The following is a 21,928-nucleotide window of genomic DNA, read 5'->3' on the forward strand; positions in this document are numbered from 1 at the left end:
AGGAGAGGAGTAGAGGATGACGATGAAAATATGGAGAAGTAGAAAAGAGGGAAGAGGGAGGGAGGGCTGTTCGGTAGGAAAGGGTGAGGGAGAGAAGGAGAGGACAAAAATAAGAATCTTTGAAGAGATGGAGGTAGAGAGAGAGAGAGAAATGTAGGGAGGAGGAAAGAGCAGAACATAGTAAAGGGTGGACCTGTATACACCTACATCTGCTCCATCACAGAGTCAATCTATATGTGTCAGAAATACAATACATGGAACTGTACACCAGTATAGAAACCAGCATGAGCTCACTTCCCATCGTCTCTGTTTCCTACTCCCTTCGTTTTCCATCGGATATTGCTCTCTCAATTCAGTATTGCTTTATTGGCCCATAATACAAAGGTGTGCACTGCTTTAGCATAAACACATTTATAACAACACAATTAGAAAGGAAAGGAATCTATCATCAAGTTACTTTTCTCATTTACTCATTATTGTTATCTAACATGTATTCATAATATTTTCCTCATACAGCCAGTGAACATTTTACCAGGGGCAGATATGCAAAATGCATATTTTGTGTGAGCACATGCACAACGATCCAGGTAAAGTTTGGCATAGGCGAGTCATGAAATATACGTCCATTGAATAATAATCTCTGTAGTTGACGCCTGTGGAGCAAATAACTGCCAACCTCCTCTCTCCATATCACCACATGAACTAGGGGCAGATATGCAAAATGCTTATTTTGTGTGCTTACGGGCGTTTGTGCATGTGTGAGCAGATGCACAAGGATCCAGGTAAAGTGGGCACAGGCGAGACATGAAATATACATGACATGCCTCCTTGACTCTTACGGAAAGTAAAGAGTAGACATGCGGACTGGAGAGTAGAGAGTGGAGAGAGACTTGCAGACAGGATACTAGAGAGAGACTGCAGAGGCTAACAGTGATAACAGCCGACATAACTCAATATGTTTGTGTGTCTGTGTGTTGACAGTGAGATAAAGTGAGATAAAGTGACACTCCAGCAATTCTGTAGCTCCCAACAGTGTGTGTATGTGTGTGTGTTTGTGTGCATGTGTGCAGTGAGACCCCAGCTGGTTGTTGGGACAGAGTGTGAAGTTTGTCCACACCACTCACCTTGGTGTGAAGTTTGGCAATCTGCTTCTCTTCCACATGGGGCTGACTGTAGACTCGGTTCTTGTAGCGGAACTGTGGAATAGAGGATAGAGAAAACAATTGATTTTGGTCAATCAGTTATGTATGACATGGTGTCATGTAGCAATCTCCCTAGAGACGCCCATGCTAATTGGTTGGGACTCGGGAGTAAAACTCTTTCAAAAATGGACCTCTTTATTTATCGATTGGCTAAAACAATGTGTCTAGAGGAGTGGCGCCTTTATCGATTGGCTGAGGGATACTGCAACATAAAATCTCTGGTACTGATTTGCTCACTTGATTGGAGCAAGATGCTTACAACATTAGAGTTGGGGGTTTGATTGATCCACATGGACCAATTATACCGTTTGGTTGAGGGGTACTGCACCCCATCTCTAAAAATCGAACAACTTTACTCATTGGCTGAGGAGTACTGGCCTTGGAGGTTGCCGCGCCACCGTCCTCTACCTTGTTTCCAACACAGGGGGATCCTACCTCAGGTTCAGATCTACAGAGCTCCCCCTCATCGGACCGTGAGGGTGTCTGAGACTTCGTCAGCCACGATAGATTCTACGGCTGATTTGGGTCATCGGGCCCCACCTCCCATCGGTCCTCGAGGGGTCACCTAAACCAATTAAGGCAACAAAAATGTCTACTGTAGCTTTGCTGGCCTAACTTTTAATGATAACTTTGACACCTTTTGGAAACAGAGGATGTTCTACAGGAATGACAGATTCCATCCAAATCACTTTGGTGCACGCATTTCAAGGCCGCGTTGAGACAATTACTTATCAGTGACTAACCCTGCACAGATGATCGTTATCATTGTGTTGCTGAGTTGTTGTAGTGCTGCTGCAAATGTACATTGTTCAAGGGGAGCTGGAAATCATTATGTAAGTAACCTAATGTATGTTCTTCTAATTCCCCTGAATGCCTCTGTCAATCCAACAGCTATTGTCAGCAGGAATCACGCGGCTATGAACCTGAGTTATACTGTTAGCACTGAGGCGGTGTGCCCTAGTAGGAAGCCCACTGTGTGCAGTTCACCCTCCACTATCAGCTCAAACATAAATATCACTGTCTGATAAGCCTCCAAGTAAAGCAATAAAAGCAATCAAGAATCCCAGAAAAGCGCTAAAAATAGCCCACATTAACATAAGTAGCCTAAGATACAAGATTCATGAAATCGAGTAGTAACAGATAACATTCATATACTATCTCTGAAAACCACTTAGATAATATATTTGATGATACAGTGGTAGCAATACATGGTTACAACATATTCAGGGATGTGGCAGGAATGCCAAAGGGGTGGTGTTGCTGTTTATATTCAAGTTTCAAGTTTTCATGTCACATGCACAAATACAGTGAAATGCCTTTCTTGCAAGCTCTAACCCCAACCAGTAATCAATACCAATGTAATACTAAAAATAACAAGGTAAAACAAAAAACCTGTTGGTGTCAGACTTGATGCTTACCTTGCGGAAGCAGAGAGAACAGGGGGGTTGAGGAGTCTTTAAGGATTTTCTGCGCTTTCCTTTCACACCGCCTGATACAGAGGACCTGGATGGCAGGGAGCTCGGCCCCAGTGATGTACTGGGCTGTCCACACCACCCTTTGTAGCACCATGCGGTCGAGGACGGTGCTATTGCCATACCAAGCAGTGATGCAGCCAATCAGATGCTCTAATGGTATGGTACAGCTGTAGAAGATTTTGAGGATTTTGAAGGCCCATGCCAAACCTTTTCAACCTCCTGAGGGGGAAGAGGCGGTGTCACACCTTCTTAACGAGTGTGGACCAATTTAAGTTCTTAGTGATTTGACCACCGAGGAACTTGAAGCTCTCGACCTGTTTCACTACAGCCTCGTTGATGTGAGGCGTGCTCTCCCCACCATTTCCTGTAGTCCACGATCAGCTCCTTGGTCTTACTAACGTTGAGGGAAAGGTTGTTATTCCAGCCCCACAATGCCAGGTCACTGACCTCCTCCCTGTAGGGTGTCTCATTGTCACCGGTGATCAGGCCTAGCACCATCGTGTCATCAGCAATTTTGATGATGGTGTTGGAGTCGTGCGTGGCCACGCAGTCATGGGGTTAACAGGGAGTGCAGGAGGGGACTAAGCACACAAACCTGTGGGGCTCCCCTGTTGAGGGTCAGCGTGGCAGAGTTGATGTTGCCTACCCTCACCACCACTAAATACTTTGTGACTTCAATGAAAGTTAACCAGAGACTCTGATGAACCCTACAGGATGATTGAGGATGATTGAGGATTCCAACAGACAACAATGACATACGGGCGTAAATACATATACATTGTACACACCGTTAGTGTGCAAAGGAATAGCATTTCAATGAATATAACTATAGACTGTGTGTCATGAATCCATGTTGTCTTTCCCATTCTTTCTCAGTGCACACCCCCTTCCCTTTGTCTACGAAGCCGTCACATTGGCATAGCCCACTAGGGATTGTTCCATCATTGTTAGTAACCAATATCTACTGTTTGTTTAAAATGTATTTCTGTGATTATTTAGTTAGTAAATAAATAATTAAGCCAATTTGTATATTGTTGATTCATAATTTATGCTAGGGTTCATGCAGATAACCAACAATTTTACGACATTCAGATGAGACTGAGAAGGTAAAGAATAATGAATGATTGACTGCTATGGTCCCCACGTGTCGGACATATGCAATACCAACACAGGCTCTCCTCAGGGATGTGTTTTGTCCCCACTCCTGTACATCTTGTACACTAATAGTTGTACTAGTTCCCATCCTGACAGACACCTCATTAAGTTCGCTGATGACACTGCCTTGATCAGCCTGTTGCATGATGATGAGGAATATTATAGCCCAGTCCTAGATGACTTTGTAGAGTGGTGTGGTCCTCAATACCAACAAGACCAAAGAGATGTGCATAGACTTCAGGAAGCGTACAACTTCTTTGTAAATGTCTGTTTTTGTATTTGTTTCGTTCATAATAATAATTTAAAAAATATATATTTAAAAAAAGCAGTCAGGCACCCAAGCTAACTTGCTAGCTATTTTCCGACACAAATGACAGAACAGCTCACTGAACATTACTCGCCCTAGCAGAGCTATTGTCTGTTCGAAAATTCAGAATGTTTCGTTCTCGGAGCCTTCAGAGCGCGCACAATACGTTTTGGTCATACAATACGTTTTGTGGTGATTCCTATGTTGAAGATGTAAATAATATTTTCTGGACTGTGGTGTACAATGAGAAGCAACCAGATGCTGCACTTGACACATTTATGAAATTGCTTATTCCAGTTACTAATAAGCATGCACCAATTTAAAAAATGACTGTAAAAACTGTTAAATCCCCTTGGATTGATGAGGAATTTTAAAAATTGTATGATTGAAAGGGATGAGGCTAAATGAATGGCAAATAAGACTGGCTGCACAACCGATTGACAAACGTACTGTAAATTGAGAAATAATTTGACTATGCTGAACAAAAAGAATAAACTGTACAATGAAACAAAGGTAAATGTTGGGCAAAAAGGCGAACTCAGCTCCATCATTCATTGAATCAGATGGCTCATATTGGCAAGATTATCACATTTAGGCTTAACATACAAACAACAAATTCTGAACCTACACATCCATACACAAGTGAACAAATTATGAAAGACAAGCACTGTAATTTTGAATTCCGTAAAGTGTCGAAGACGTGAAATATTTATTGGTGTCTATCAACAATAACAAGCCACCTGGGTCTGACAACTTGGATGGAAAATTACTGTGGATGATAGAGAATGATAAATGCCACTCCTATTTGCCATCTCATCAATCTAAGCCTACAGGAAAGTGTGTGCCCTCAGGCATGGAGGGAAGCAAAAGTCATTCTGCTACCCATGAAGAGCAAAGCACCCTTTGCTGGCTCAAACATCCGACCAATCCGCCTGCTACCAACCCTTAGTAAACTTCTGGAAAAAATTGTGTTTGACCAGATACAATGCTATTTCACAGTAAACAAATTAACAACTGACTTTCCGCATGCTTATGTGGAGGGGCAGTCAACATGTACAGCACTTACACAAGTGACTGATGATTGGCTGAAAGAAATTGATAATAAGAAGCTTGTGGAAGCTGTTTTGTTAGACTTTAGTGCAGCTTTTGACATTATCGATCCGTAATCTGCTGAAAAACCTATGTGTTATGGCTTTACATGTCCTGCTATATTATGGATTTAGAGTTAACAGTCTAACAAAACACAGAGGGTATTCTTTATTGGAAACCTCTCCAACCTAATCCAGGAAGAGTCGGACATTCCCCAAGGCTGTTGTCTAGGCCCCTTAATTTTTTCAATCTTTACTAACGACCTGCCACTGGCACTGAGTAAAGCCTGTGTGTCTAAATATGCTGATGACTCAACAGTATACATGTTAGCTACCACAGCAATTGAAATCACTGTGACACTTAAGAGCTGCAGTCAGTTTTAGAATGGATGGCAAATATTAAACTAAATATAGAAAAATACAAAAAGCATTGTATTTGGGACAAACCATTCACTAAACCCTAAACTTAAACTACACCTTGTAATGAATAATGTGGAAATTGATCAAGTTGAGCAGACTCAACTGCTTGGTGTAACCCTGGATTCGTTGATGCAACGGTAGCAAAGATGGGGAGATTTCTGTCTGTATTAAATCACTGTTCTCATTTCTTGACATTGCTATCAACAAAACAAGTCATACAAGCCCTAGTTTTGTCACACCTGGACTACTGCCCAGTCATACGGTCAAGTGCCACAAAGAGGGACATAGGAAAATTACCAACAACGACGAGACGGCCTACAGGGAGGAGGTGAGGGCCCTCGGAGTGTGGTCTCAGGAAAATAACCTCACAATCAACGTCAACAAAACTAAGGAGATGATTGTGGACTTCAGGAAACAGCAGAGGGAACACCCCCCTATCCACATCGATGGAACAGTAGTGGAGAGGGTAGTAAGTTTTAAGTTCCTCGGCATACACATCACAGACAAACTGAATTGGTCCACCCACACAGACAGCATCGTGAAGAAGGCGCAGCAGCGCCTCTTCAACCTCAGGAGGCTGAAGAAATTCGGCTTGTCACCAAAAGCACTCACAAACTTCTACAGATGCACAATCGAGAGCATCCTGGCGGGCTGTATCACAGCCTGGTACGGCAACTGCTCCACCCACAACCGTAAGGCTCTCCAGAGGGTAGTGAGGTCTGCACAACGCATCACCGGGGGCAAACTACCTGCCCTCCAGGACACCTACACCACCCGATGTTACAGGAAGGCCATAAGATCATCAAGGACAACAACCACCCGAGCCACTGCCTGTTCACCCCGCTATCATCCAGAAGGCGAGGTCAGTACAGGTGCATCAAAGCTGGGACCGAGAAACTGAAAAACAGCTTCTATCTCAAGGCCATCAGACTGTTAAACAGCCACCACTAACATTGAGTGGCTGCTGCCAACACAATGACTCAACTCCAGCCACTTTAAGAATGGGAATTGATGGGAAATTATGTAAAATATATCACTAGCCACTTTAAACAATGCTACCTAATATAATGTTTACATACCCTACATTATTCATCTCATATGTATACGTATATACTGTACTCTATATCATCTACTGCATCTTTATGTAATACATGTATCACTACCCACTTTAACTATGCCACTTTGTTTACATACTCATCTCATATGTATATACTGTACTCGATACCATCTACTGTATCTTGCCTATGCCGCTCTGTACCATCACTCATTCATATATCTTTATGTACATATTCTTTATCCCCCTACACTTGTGTGTATAAGACAGTAGTTTTGGAATTGTTAGTTAGATTACTTGTTGGTTATTACTGCATTGTCGAAACTAGAAGCACAAGCATTTCGCTACACTCGCATTAACATCTGCTAACCATGTGTATGTGACAAATCAAATTTGATTTGATTGGATTTGATCAGACTGTATAGCTAATTATGTTTACACTGACTCAGTACATTTAGCTAGCCAGCTAACGAGCGATTAGCATTAACTGCTAACAAGATTAAGGCCCAACTTGCTATGTCAAACTAGCTGTTTGCAGATGTAAGAAACACAAACGATTAGTGTAATTATAGAACACTAGTGGATTTATATTAAGAAGCAAAGTGAAAACAGCACTGTTGTCATCAACATTGTTGCATGTGCTGCATTCAACATGCAGACTGAATGCAATTGTCTCGTGGCTGATGAACAACAAAGAGGAAAGCTGTGTGGAAAACAGCATGGAGAGAGAGAGAGAGCGGAGAGAGTTGACTCAAGTAGCGAAGTAAACTATACAAATGTACCTTTTACACGGCGTATCGCATTTAACAAACCAAACATTCTAATACGCTTATAGAAGGTAAAATAAAAATCTAAACTGGTATATTGTAAAATACGGTATACCACCCAACCTTAATCTCTCCTGGCTCAAAGTAGAGAAGAGATTGACTGCATCACTACTTGTCTTTGTGAGAGGTATTGACATGTTAAAGGCAACAAACTGTCTCTATGACTAGCACACAGCTCGGACACACATGCACACTCCGCAAGACATACTACCAGTAGTCTCTTCACAGTGCCCAAGTCCAGGACAGACTCTGGAATATGCACAGTACTACATAGAGCCGTGGCTACATGGAACTCTGTTCCACATCAAGTAACTCCTGCAGGCAATAAAATCAGACTTAAAAAACGGATAAAACTACACTTTATGGAACAACGCAGACTTCAAAGAGACACACACACATGCCTACTAACAGTTCTTCTACACACACATACCTTTTTTATATTGTTGTATGGTGACTTTATACTGCCTTGGCAGCAGCTAATGGGGATCCATAATAAACAGAAATACAAATATCACAGCTTTTTAAATATGTAACAACTTCAGTGATTTGCTGGCAGTGATCTACCTCCAGAGATGGAACTCCTTTGCTGATTGGCTGTGGGTATTCCAGGAGGAGGCGTTCTTCATCCAGGAACTTCCCGTCTCGTCCGTTCATGGCGGGCTGGAAGAGGCCGTAGTTCAACACATCCTTCAGACTCTGGTTCAGCGTGCACAGGATCCTCTGCTTGGCAACCCACACGGTTGCGTTTGGGTTGAACCGCATACATTTCTGCGTGAGGGTTTTGGGTTATGGTTGAAAGGGGTAGGGTTAGAGAGGGAAAAGAGAGAGAATCATAGTAAAAAAAAGGATCACTGACTTTCAGTTGTAGGCCAAGAGCCTGGGCTTGAGCATTCCCACGCAAAACCGTCACCAACATTTCCTTTACAAACACTTTACACACACCTACAAACACCTTTACACACACAAAACTTTATCCTACAAACACTAATACAGATAAATACTTAAAGGGATAGTTCACCCAAGTAAAAAAATTACACATTGGTTTCCTTAACTTGTAAGCAGTCTATGGACAGGGTATGACAGCAATGCATGCTTTGGTTTAGTTCCACTTTCCACATGCTAACATTTTAGCATTTGTGGCACAAATCCCATTCAAATCATGGGACCAATCTTAGCATTTGTTGCTCATCATGTCCAAATCATCCTGTTGACAATAATCTGAAGACTGTTATTTATCTAATCAACCTAAATATGTTTAATTGTTACCCGATTAAATTAATCATTCAACAATTAACTCATTAGGATCTGGGGCACCACGAGAGCGGTTCTTTAAAGAGTTAGCATTTCCCAAACTAAACTCCAAAGGTCTTTACATATTACATCTATAAACAGTCAACTTATTAATCATAACCTCTTATCATATCATCACCCTGAACAGTCGTAACCTCCTTGCATCAGCAAAAACTCGAGCATTCCTTATGAATCAGTACTACATAAATTGGTTTAATGATTTATTTACTAGCTAACTAAAAGGTAACACAGGATGAACATACACACTAGTGGACTGACAACAATATGGCTGCTTCTTACAAAAGACATGGAGAGGGTGAGAGAGAGAAAGGGACAGAGACACTTAACGTTGGTACATTTTAGAGACTACTCTCACTGATAGCACTCCTATACTTTACACACGAACCACCGCCCGCTTGGAGTAAGAAATCATGAATGTATTTACGTGAAAATCCTTGGTTTCTCTCGGTGGACAGGGCCATCTTGGAAACGCTTGTAAGGCGTACGCTTGTAAGGCTTACACTTGTAGGGCTCTGGTCGTCCAAAAGGGGGTTCTTGTTGTTCTCCTCTGCCGTCGTCCGGTATCCGGTGACTTGTTGTGTAGTCCTGAACAGAACTACAAGTTTATTGTCCTTCCATTCACTCTGGAAGATGCTTCTTTGAAGATAGGCTAGCCAGCCGTGTCGATAGTTCCCAGTGGGGTGATGAGAGTAGCATACTGCGGTGGTTAGAAAGGAGTAGTAGAATGGTTCCACTTCAATTTGCTTTTCTAGATACTTTACTTAGGACAGCTAATCAGCCGTCCCAGTGATTGTCCAGGAGGTGACATTACCATCTCTACCTCGTGTTGAGATTCAGAGTTCAAACCACTTTAAACATGAGCTGCAGCTCTACGCCTCTCTGGTCAGATATGTTCATTCTTAACCCATCATTTTATACAGGTTGTTTCGAAAGGGCGGTTCTATCAGGCTGATACGCTCTCTGACCTCCCTCAGGGGCATGACTTGTCACTGTGCAAAGTTAAGTATAACTATTATCTCTTATGGCTCCTAAAATCATGTCCCTCTCTTAACAAAAACACTTTAATTTTCATATTTCATGCACAACTCATTGACATTAGTGTTTTATAGATCGCCTGTGACCATTCCCCACATTCTATTTTAGAAATATTGTTCCAGTACTCGCTTTAGAACGTGTTAGAGTTTCGACGGGAAAAGTCTTCTTAAAACAAAGGAACATTCCTCTGGTGAACATTGGAGGGAAATGCTGAATGTTCTGTCCTTTATTTACAATAGGGTGTGAGGTGTTAACCCGCACCAGTTCCCTCCTCCCCCCTCTGCAGCTGAGAGGGGGTCTGGTTGAAGTTGTTTATTGCAATGCTGACCTGACCTATTTGGATCCTAACAGGACAGTCATGACAATCCGCAAGTATCTAAAACATTTTGTGAAGTTCAACAATCTCACTTATAGTTGATTTGAAATAATACTAATATCTTAACTTGAATGGGATTTGTGCCACAAATGCTAAAACATTAGCATGTGGAAACAGTGCAAGGGAAACTAAACCAATGTATGGATTGCTGTCATACCTTGTCCATAGACTGCTTACAGGGTAAGGAAACCAATATCATTTTGTAATTTGGGTGAACTATCCCTTTAAAAAACATTTCCCATACAAACACGTCCCACATATTCTCTAAGTGCCACAGCCTCAGCTATGGCGCGGGTACAGCATGACTCAGGGTACAGTCACACCATACCACCCCACTGACCCCTCTCCTGCACCCAGCCAGATTACCTCAGAGCTGAACAAACAAGCAATACAGCTGCATCTGCCAGACCTGGCTGAATCAGAGAGGATTATGGGCCACGGGCCGTGTCATTCAGTGTTTGTTTGTTTGTTTGTGTTTGTCTGTGTGTGTGTGTGTGTGTGTGTGTGTGTGTGTGTGTGTGTGTGTGTGTGTGTGTGTGTGTGTTCACCTCCGAATCTGCTGCTCAGCTGGTGATAGTGGACCTGTGCCTGTGATAAAGACTGAGGCTGATGAACACTCTCTGAACTCTACCCATAATCCCCCCCTGGCTGGCAGCAAGTAGGTGAGGAGGAGATGGAGGGATGGAGGGATGGATAGAAGTGTACAGGAACAGATGTCTGGTACCTGTCTGTGGAGAGACAATGGGCTGTTTCCGCCTGGCTGAGGACCATTCCAACAGTACAGTATGTTACTTTGCTAGTACATCTCCCATCATGTTCCATTATGCTCCAGCTTCATCATGAGTGCATCTCAGAACAGTAAATAGAAAGGTTCGGTTTCAGGAGAAACTTTGTAATGTGGTCCTGTGTGCCTCAGTTGGTAAAACATTGTGCTTGCAATGCCAGGGTTGTGGGATCAAATAAAAAATCTAATAAAATATTCCCACAAGTTCGATTCCCACAAGGGACCAGTTTGAAAAAAGTATGAAAATGTATAAAACTCAATGCTGTAAGTGAATCTAGATAAGAGCGTCTGCTAAATGACTAAAATGTTTTTTTTTTAAATGTAATGAAATGGAACCGTAACATTTCAGGAGAAACTTTATAAAATAGTGAAGTAGCTATTTAACAGTGAAATGGCTGAAATGGGTTTGAAGTGCAACTCCAGCAGGCGTGGCATAGGGATGGAGAAAGAGAATAGAAGAGAAAGAAAAAGCAGAGAGTTTGTCACTGGGAAATACATCAACATACATGTAATCCTCTTTTCAATTCAAAGTGCTTTATTGGGATGGGAAACATATGTTTCCATTGCCAAAGCAAGTGAAATAGATAACAAACAAAAGTGAAATAAACAACAATAAATGTACAAAAAAAATCAAAAAGAATAGAGACATTTCAAATGTCCTATTATGGCTATATACAGTGTTGTAACAATGTGAAAATAGTTCAAGTACAAAAGGGAACATAAAAAGACATAGTTTGTTTTTACAATACATGGTCTCTCTCTCTCTCTTTCTCTCTCTCTCTCTCTCTCTCTCTCTCTCTCTCTCTCTCTCTCGATAACACACACACAGCCCACTGATGTTAAATCTACAGTCACCAATGGATAAACCGATCTAACGAAAACATCCAGTGCACTCACAAGCCCATGCTAATATAATGAGCATACGTTGACTCAACATCTATGAATGGTAATTCAACCTAATACGTAAGTTAAGTAATTTGAATATATATGAAAGAGGAGGAATAGTTAATCCCAGTACCTTTATTTATTCAACACTATAGGGTACAAAACGACCTAATTTCAGATGCTCTTATGTGGGTGGTCTTGTACTGTGTAATTTGTGTGTGTGTGTGTGTGTGTGTGTGTGTGTGTGTGTGTGTACTGTGGGGACGTGTTGAATTATTAAACCGTGTTAGTTTTCCTAGTGGACTATGTGACCCAATCATGTGATCAAATACCACAGCTGAGCACTCAGTTTTGATGAATTTGCAATTATGGGAATTAGCACATACATGTGTGAACACACACACACACACACACACACACACACACACACACACACACACACACACACACACACACACACACACACACACACACACACACAAATGAAAACACACACACACCCTCACACACCTTTCCCTCTACATTCTGTACCAAAGCCCATGTAGGTCAACAAAAATTGACCCTGAAGATTTCCACCCACTGTGTGACCCACTCACTCCCTCCCATAATACCTCCCCTCAAATCAAATACAATTTTATTGGTCACATACACATGGTTAGCAGATGTTAATGCGAGTGTAGCAAAATTATTGTGCTTCTAGTTCCGACCATGCAGTAATATCTAACAAGTAATCTAACAATTTCACAACAACTGCCTTATACACACAAGTGTAAAGGCATGAATAAGAATATGTATATATAAATATATGGATAAGCGATGGCTGAACGCCATAGGCAAGATGCAGTAGATGGCATAGAGTACAGTATATACTGTACATATGAGATGAGTAATGTAGGGTAAACATTATATAAAGTGGCATTGTTTAAAGTGACTAGTGATACATTTATTATATCCAATTTTAATTATTAAAGAGGCTAGAGATTTGAGTCAGTAAGTTGGCAGCAGCCACTCAATGTTAGTGATGGCTGTTTAACAGTCTGATGGCCTTGAGATAGAAGCTGTTTTTCAGTCTCTCGGTCCCAGCTTTGATGCACCTGTACTGACCTCGCCTTCTGGATGATATCGGGGTGAACAGGCAGTGGCTCGGGTGGTTGTTGTCCTTGATGATCTTTTTGCCCTTCCTGTGACATCGGGTGCTGTAGGTGTCCTGGAGGGCAGGTAGTTTGCCCCCGGTGATGCGTTTTGCAGACCTCCCTACACTCTGGAGAGCCTTGCGTTTGTGGGCAGAGCAGTTTCCGTACCAGGCGGTGATACAGCCCGACAGCCCTCTCGATTGTGCATCTGTTAAAGTTTGTGAGTGCTTTTGGTTACAAGCCAAATTTCTTCAGCCTCCTGAGGTTGAAGAGGCGCTGTTGCGCCTTCTTCACCACTCTGTCTATGTGGGTGGACCATTTCAGTTTGTCTGTGATGTGTACTCCGAGGAACTTAAAACTTTCCACCTTCTCCACTACTGTCCCATCAATGTGGATAGGGGGGTGCTCCCTCTGCTGTTTCCTGAAGTCCAAGGTCATCTCCTTTGTTTTGTTGATGTTGAGTGTGCGGTTATTTTCCTGACACCACACTCCGAGGGCCCTCACCTCCTTGTTGGCCGTCTCATCTGTGTTGGTAATCAAGCTTACCACTGTAGTGTCATCTGCAAACTTGATGATTGAGTTGGAGGCGTGCATGGCCACGCAGTCATGGGTGAACAGGGAGTACAGGAGAGGGCTGAGAACGCACCCTTATGGGGACCCAGTGTTGAGGATCAGCAGGGTGGTGATGTTGTTTCCTACCCCCACCACCTGGGGGCGGCCCGTCAGAAAGTCCAGGACCCAGTTGCACAGGGCGGGGTCAAGACCCAGGGTCTTGAGCTTAATGACAAGTTTGGAGGGTACTATGGTGTTAAATGCTGAGCTGTAGTTGATGAAAAGCATTCTTACATAGGTATTCCTTTTGTCCAGATGGGTTAGGGCAGTGTGCAGTGTGATTGCGATTGTGTAGTCTGTGGACCTAAGCAAATTGAAGTGGGTCTAGGGTATCAGGTAGGGTTAAGGTGATATGATCCTTGACTAGTCTCTCAAAGCACTTCATAATGACGGAAGTGAGTGCTACGGGTCGACAGTCGTTTAGCTCAGTTACCTTAGCTTTCTTGGGAACAGGAACAATGGTGTCCCTCTTGAAGCATGTGGGAACAGCAGACTGGGATAGGAATTGATAAAAAATGTCAGTAAACACACCAGCCAGCTGGTCTGCGCATGCTCTGAGGACGCAGCTAGGGATGCCGTCTGGGCCAGCAGCCTTGCGAGGGTTAACACGTTTAAATATTTTATTCACGTTGGCTGCGGTGAAGGAGAGGCCGCAGGTTTTGGTAGCAGGCCATGTTGGTGGCACTGTGTTGTCATCAAAGCGAGCAAAGAAGTTATTTAGTTTGTCTGGGAGCAAGACATCGGGGTCCATGACGGGGCTGGTTTTCTTTTTGTTGTCCGTGACCCTGTAGACCCTGCCACATACCTCTCGTGTCTGATCTGTTGATTTGCGACTCTACTTTGTCTCTATACTGACGCTTAGCATGTTTGATTGCCTTGCGGAGGGAATAGCTACACTGTTTGTATTCGGTCATGTTTCCGGTCGCCTTGCCCTGATTAAAAGCAGCGGTTCGTGCTTTTACTTTTGTGCGAATGCTGCCATCCATCCACGGTTTCTGGTTGGGGAAAGTTTTAATTATCGCCGTGGGTACAACATCACCGACGCACTTGCCAATTAACTCGCTCACCGAATAAGCATATACATCAATGTTGTTGTTTGACATTATCCGGAACATATCCCAGTCCATGTGATCGAAGCAATCTTGAAGCTTGGAATAGGATTGGTCGGACCAGCGTTGAACAGACCTGAGCACAGGCGTTTCCTGTTTTAGTTTTTGTCTATAGGCTGGGAGCAACAAAATGGAGTCGTGGTCAGATTTGCCGAAAGGAGGACGAGGGAGGGCTTTGTATGCGTCGCAGAAGTTAGAGTAACAATGATTCCGAATTTTTACCAGCCCGGGTCGCGCAATCGACATGCTGACAAAATTTTAGGGAGCCTTGTTTTCAGATTAGCCTTGTTAAAATCCCCTGCTACAATAAATGCAGTCTCAGGATATGTGGTTTCCAGTTTACATAGAGTCCAATGAAGTTCTTTCAGGGCCGTCGAGGTGTCTGCTTGATTATAATGGAAGAGAATTCTCTTGGTAGATAATGCAGTCTACAACTATCCCAAGGGAGTCATAACCGTTCCATATTTCAACGATATGTTTCCCATTTGTAGTGAGCAGAGAGACAGAGAGAAAGATAAAGGGGAGAGAGAGAGGAAGAAAGGGAGAAACAGAAACAGTTAAGATTACAAAGAGAAACAGAGAGAGATGGACCTACTGTATAAGCAAGAGAGTGTTGAGTAGTGGAGGGACAGAAAAACAGTTGTTCATTGTAGGTGTTCCCTCCCTCCCTCCAATTCAAAAGGACTTTATTGGCATGGGAAACACATGTTTATATTGCCAAAGCAAGTGAAATGAACAATTAGCAAAAGTGAGAAGACACAAAACGTAAAAAAAAACATATTAGAATTAACAATAATTTGTGTTGTGTCGAGGCACAGATCTGGGGAAGGGAGACAAACCATTTCTGCAGCAGTCCCCAAGAACACAGTGGCCGCCATCATTCTTAACCTCTTAAGTCAACCCTCTACTTTTTTGAACATTCTGTTAAAAATCGCGCAACATTTCAGCGCCCTGCTACTCATGCCAGGAATATAGTATATGCATTTGCTTAGTCTGTGGGGATAGAAAACACTCAGACGTTTAAAAAACTGGTTAAATCACTGCTGTGGCTTTACCAGAACGGCATTTACATCGAAAAGCACAGGAAAAACTGATCACTGAAAATGGGAAAATATATCCATGCGCTACTTGAACCCATTGATAAAGGTGAACCACAATTAATTGACTGAGGTTGCAGTACCTACAGCTTCCACACGGTGTCTAGAGTCTTGTCATTTCCCTTCGAGTTTTTTCTTGGTCAAACACATACAGGACACCGTATCTCCTTCGGTCTAGGACCGGATATTTTCGTTGAGTTTCTAGCCGGACATTTTTCCAGACGGACAGCTAATGATCTTTACATCGCCTCCTGATGAATTTTATCGCTTATTAACGTTTACTAATACCTAAAGTTGCATTACAAACGTATTTCGAAGTGTTTTGTGAAAGTTTATCGTCGACTTTTTTCATTTTAAAAAATGACGTTACGTTTTGAAACAATGTTTTTTTCGTTTATCACACAGTCTACATATAACGATATCTAGGCTTTATATGGACCGATTTAATCGAAATAAAGACCCAAATAGTGTTTATGGGACATCTAGGAGTGCCAACAAAGAAGATGGTGAAAGGTAATGAATGTTTTCTATTTTATTGTGCGGTTTGTGTAACGCCGAAATGCTAATTATTTTGTTTACGTCCCCTGTGGGTCTTTTGGGGTGTTGCATGCTATCAGATAATAGCTTCTCATGCTTTCGCCGAAAAGCATTTTAAAAATCTGACTTGTTGCCTGGATTCACAACGAGTGTAGCTTTAATTCGATACCCTGCATGTGTATTTTAATGAACTTTTGAGTTTTAACTAATACTATTAGCATTTAGCGTATTGCATTTGCATTTCCAGAGCTCTAGTTGGGACGCAAGCGTCCCGAGTAGAAGCAACAGGTTAACTTCTTGGATATAGGGGGCGCTCTTTTAAATTTATGGATAAAAAAACGTTCCCGTTTTAAACAAGATATTTTGTCACGAAAAGATGCTCGACTATGCATATAATTGACAGCTTTGGAAAGAAAACACTCGGAGCGATTCTTTTTGGAAAAACTGAACATTTGCTATCTAACTGAGAGTCTCCTCATTGAAAACATCCGAAGTTCTTCAAAGGTAAATTTTATTTGAATGCTTTTCTTGTTTTTGTGAAAATGTTGCCTGCTGAATGCTAGGCTTAATGCTATGCTAGCTATCAATACTCTTACACAAATGCTTTTGTAGCTATGGTTGAAAAGCATATTTTGAAAATCTGAGATGACAGTGTTGTTAACAAAAGGCTAAGCTTGTGAGTGAATATATTTCTTTCATTTCATTTGCGATTTTCATGAATAGTTAACGTTGCGTTATGGTAATGAGCTTGAGGCTATAATTACGCTCCCGGATACGGGATTGCTCGATGCTAGAGGTTAAATGGAAGAAGTTTGGAACCACTAAGACTCTTCCTAGAGCTGGGCGCCCAACCAAACTGAATAATCGGGGTTGAAGGGCCTTGGTCAGGAAGGTGACCAAGAACCTGATGGTCACTCTGACAGAGCTCCAGAGTTCCTCTGTGGAGATGGGAGAACCTTCCAGAAGGACAACCATCTCTGCAGCACTCCACCAATCAGGCCTTTATAGTAGAGTGGCCAGACGGGAGCCACTCCTCAGTAGAAGGCACACAACAGACCATTTGGAGTTTGCCAAAAGGCACCTAACGCACACTCAGACCATGATGAATCTCTGGTCTCAAGAAACCAAAATTGAACTCTTTGGCCTGAATGCCAAGCATCATGTCTGGAGGAAATCATGCACCATCCCTACGGTGAAGCATGGTGGTGGCAGCATCATGCTGTGGGGATGTTTTTCAGAGGCTGGGACTGGGAGACCAGTCAGGATCGAGGAAAGGATGAACGGAGCAAATCGCAGAGAGATCCTTGACGAAACCCTGCTCCAGAACGCCCAGGACCTCAGACTGGAGCAAAGGTTCACCTGCCAGCAGGACAACAACCCTAAGCACCTTGCCAAGACAACACAGGAGTTGCTTCGGGACAAGTCTCTGAATGTCCTTGAGTGGCCCAGCCAGAGCCCGGACTTGAACCCGATTGAACATCTCTGGAGAGACCTGAAATTAGCTGTGCAGTGACACTCCCCATCCAACTTGACAGAGTTTAACCTCTCTTGGGTATTGGGCAGTATTTTCAAGTCCGGATGAAAAGTGTGCCCAAAGTAAACTGCCAGTTACTCAGGCCCAGAAGCTAGGATATGCATATAATTGGTAGATCTGGATAGAAAACAATATACCGTTTCTAAAACTGTTAAAATAATGTCTGTGAGTATAACAGAACTGATATGGCAGGTGAAACCCCAAGGACAAACAATCCCCCCCCCAAGAAAATTCAGCCTACCACTATTTTCAATGGCTGTCACTTTTATTATAAGGCGAAGTCCTCCCAGATTGCAGTTCCTAGGGTTTCCACTAGATGTCAACAGTCCTTAGAAAGAGTTTCAGGCTGGTTTTTGGAAAAATTAGCCAGAAATTGTAGTTTTTCAAGGTGGCTCCCATTTTGGCTGTAGTGTTTCCAAGCGTGTGAGTGAGAGCGCATTCTTTGGTATTTTTCTCCGGTAAAGACAATAACGATTCTCCATCTTACATTTTATAGTTTATTTACGTATTAGGGTACCTAAGGTTTGATTATAAACATTGTTTGACTTGTTTGGAAAAGTTTATTAGTAACGTTTGGGATTCATTTTGTATGCATTTTGATGGAGGGAAACTGGGTGGATTATTGACTGAAGCGCGACAGCTAAACTGAGTTTCTATGGATATAAAAAAGGACATTATCGAACAAAAGGGCCATTTGTGATGTAACTGGGACCTTTTGGATTGCCAACAGAAGAAGATCATCAAAGGCATTTATTATATTGCTATTTCTGACTTTCGTGTCACACCTGCCTGGTTGAAATATGTTTTTTATGGTTTTGGGTGCAGGGTGCTGTCCTCAGCATGGTGTGCTTTCGCCGTAAAGCCTGTTTGAAATCTGACACAGCGGCTGGATTAACAAGAAGTTAAGATTTATTTTGATGTATTACATTGTGATTTATGAAAGTTAAATATTTATAATTCTGTAGTTTGAATTTTGCGCTCTGCAATTTCACCGGATGTTGGGCAGGTGGGACGGGAGGATCTGCAGAGAAGAAATTACAGGTGTGCCAAGCTTGTAGCGTCATACCCAAGAAGACTCGAGGCTGTAATTGCTGCCAAAGGTGCTTCAACAATGTACTCAGCGAAGGGTCTGAATACTTATGTAAACGCGATATTTCATTTTTTATTTTTAATACATTGGCAAAAAAATGTAAAAACCTGTTTTTGCTTCGTCATTATGGGATATTGTGTGTAGATTGATGAGGGCTGAGGGAACTGTTCTCTATGATAATCTCTCTGTAGGTGAGGGCTTTGTGGTGGAACATGTGGTAATCGCTTCCTTTTAGGTGGTTGTAGAATTTAACAGCTATTTTCTGGATAACTAGCAGGTATAGTCCCAATTATATGCATTATTTGGGGTTTTGCAGAAGGCCCTTCTTTCCTTGTCTCTTAGAGCGTCCACAGTCTCGTGGAAGTTACCTGTGGTGTTTAGGTGTTTAGTCCGAGGTACGTACAGTTCTTTGTGTGCTCTAGAGCAACGGTGCCTTATTTGGAACACCATTATTCACTGCCAGGGCCCAAGTCTGACAGAATCTGTGGTGAAGATATAGGTGCTGCCATAGCTGTGGGAAATAGGGGTGTTGAGGGTGCTGCAGCACCACCTTTAAAATCGAATTTAAAAAACAATATATATACCATTTTTTGGGGGGTGAACTGGGCCTCTGCTGGTATTAGCGAACCGATACAGACTACCGTAGCACGGACAAAGATTTTTTTCAGCATCTCCACTTTGGAAAGGTAGTTGAATAATTAATAACAGTATCTTGCAGGAAAGGTAGTTGTATTTTTAAGACTGTATCTTGCAGGATTCAATTGTTGAAATTGTAAGAGTTGTTGCCCTGTTCCTTTCTCTGTGATTGTCATTCTGATGGAATCCATAAATAACAAAACCCTGTCCTCAAACATTTATATCAAAAGGTCCTTAATTATAGGCAAAGACACAAAACATCCACAGAAAATTAAATATTTTTCTTGATCGAATAACATGGAAAACAACCACTTTTTGTGCAGTGTTAATTTAGCATACTTACATATCACTTAATTGAAATGCACACCACAGTTCAAATATTTGGGGTCACTTAGAAATGTCCTTCTTTTTGAAAGAAAAGCACATTTTTTGTCCATTAAAATAACATCAAATTGATCCGAAATACAGTGTAGACATTGTTAATGTTGTAAATGACTGTTGTAGCTGGAAACGGCTGATTTTTTCATGGAATATCTACATAGGTGTACAGAGGCCCATTATCAGCAACCATCACTCTTGTCTTCCAATGGTACGTTGTGTTAGCTAATCCAAGTTTATAATTTTAAAAGGCTAATTGATCATTAGAAAACCCTTTTACAATTATGTTAGCACAACTGAAAACTATTGTTCTGATTAAAGTAGCAATAAAACTGGCCGTCTTTAGACTATTTGAGTATCTGGAGCATCAGCATTTGTGGGTTCGATTACAGGCTCAAAATGGCCAGAAACAAAGCACTTTCTTCTGAAACTCGTCACTCTATACTTGTTCTCAGAAAGGAAGGCTATTCCATGCAAGAAATTGCCAAGAAACTGAAGATCTCGTACAACGCTGTGTACTACTCCCTTCACAGGACAGCACAAACTTTCTTTAACCAGAATAGAAAGAGGAGTGGGAGGCCCCGGTGCACAACTGAGCAAGAGGACAAGTACATTAGAGTGTCTATTTTGAGAAACAGAAGCCTCACAAGTCAGGCAGCTTCATTAAATAGTACCAGCAAAACACCAGTCTCAACGTCAACAGTGAAGAGGCGAATCCAGGATGCTGGCCTTCAAGGCAGAGTTGCAAACTCTGGACACACTGGACAGATCCCTCACAAGTGCCGCAAAACACCAGTCTCAGCATCAACAGTGAAGAGGCGACGCCGGGATGCTGCACCAGGCACGGTCAATCAATCCCAGCTCAAGTATTTGAAAATATTTAAAATAGTATTTGAAGCCAGGTCTGGTAATAAGAGAGGAATGCAGAGTGACATACATGTCCCCATACATTTGCGAGATACAACGCCCATACAACGCCCATACAACGCCCACAGATTGTTAACACAGCGTGTGTTCTCCGACAGGCGAAATGATGCAACACAGCCAGGATAATGGATGGCCAGAGCTGGCTTAAATCAAAGGTATTATATCAAAGGGAAATGAGAGAAAGAGAGGATGTTAGCATGTGTAATCTAAGACTTCATCATTTTAATTTATTTTACAAGCCAGACATTCAAAACCTATGATTCGGTCTATGAGTCTAGGAGTAAACAGTTCTATCCTTTAAAAAGAAAAATGGGTGAAAAAACCCTCCAAAGGTAACCCATAAGTTGGTACATCAAACAATGATGTTTGATCTTTCTGGCTCATACAAACAGCAAGCAAGCACACACACACACACACACGCACGCGCGCACACACACACACACACACACACACACACACACACACACACACACACACACACACACACACACACACACACACACACACACACACACACACACAAATACAAACACACACTCACTGTCTGCTGCAGGTCAGGGATGACGATGCGGACGACCAGGGAGTGAGTGTGTATGTCGTCCATGTGTCTGGGGGCCGGCTCGGCGGTGGCTCTTATGGTCTCGTAGATGGTCTCCTCACGGGAGCTGTCAGAGGCAGAGTCCTCTGAGTAGTCAGAACAACTCTGGGCCATCTCATCCTCACTGGACGTGGGACTCCGGGGCATAGTCAGTAGGCCGGACGAATTCAGCTACGGAGGAGTAGAAAACTATGAGTAAACAACTTAGAACAAACTATTTTGAGACGAATCCTAAATTCCACTTGTCAAATTTTCACTTAGTCTTGCTCCCATTGATATGAATGCATGACTAAGTGAAAATCCGACGTTAGAATTCACCCCTTGTAGAAGATAAGCTCTAATAATCATCTATGTAGCA

The 21,928-nt window shown here is 42.3% G+C and overlaps 1 protein-coding gene across 1 annotated transcript in view; it reads right to left on the reverse strand.

The window, feature by feature from the left end:
* LOC115113450 (SH3 and multiple ankyrin repeat domains protein 2-like) overlaps nt 1-21,717 on the reverse strand; it is a 168,359-nt gene extending 146,642 nt beyond the window's left edge. The window contains exons 1-3 of the mRNA XM_065012945.1: nt 21,514-21,717; nt 8,093-8,296; nt 1,125-1,196 (exon numbers count right to left, since the gene is read on the reverse strand). Of these exons, the coding sequence (XP_064869017.1) occupies nt 1,125-1,196; nt 8,093-8,296; nt 21,514-21,717 (480 nt within the window). The remainder of the gene's footprint in view (nt 1-1,124; nt 1,197-8,092; nt 8,297-21,513) is intronic.
* Nucleotides 21,718-21,928: the final 211 nt, after the last annotated feature.

This window comes from Oncorhynchus nerka, linkage group LG28, assembly GCF_034236695.1.
Source record: "Oncorhynchus nerka isolate Pitt River linkage group LG28, Oner_Uvic_2.0, whole genome shotgun sequence".
Classification (NCBI taxonomy): Eukaryota; Metazoa; Chordata; class Actinopteri; order Salmoniformes; family Salmonidae; genus Oncorhynchus; species Oncorhynchus nerka.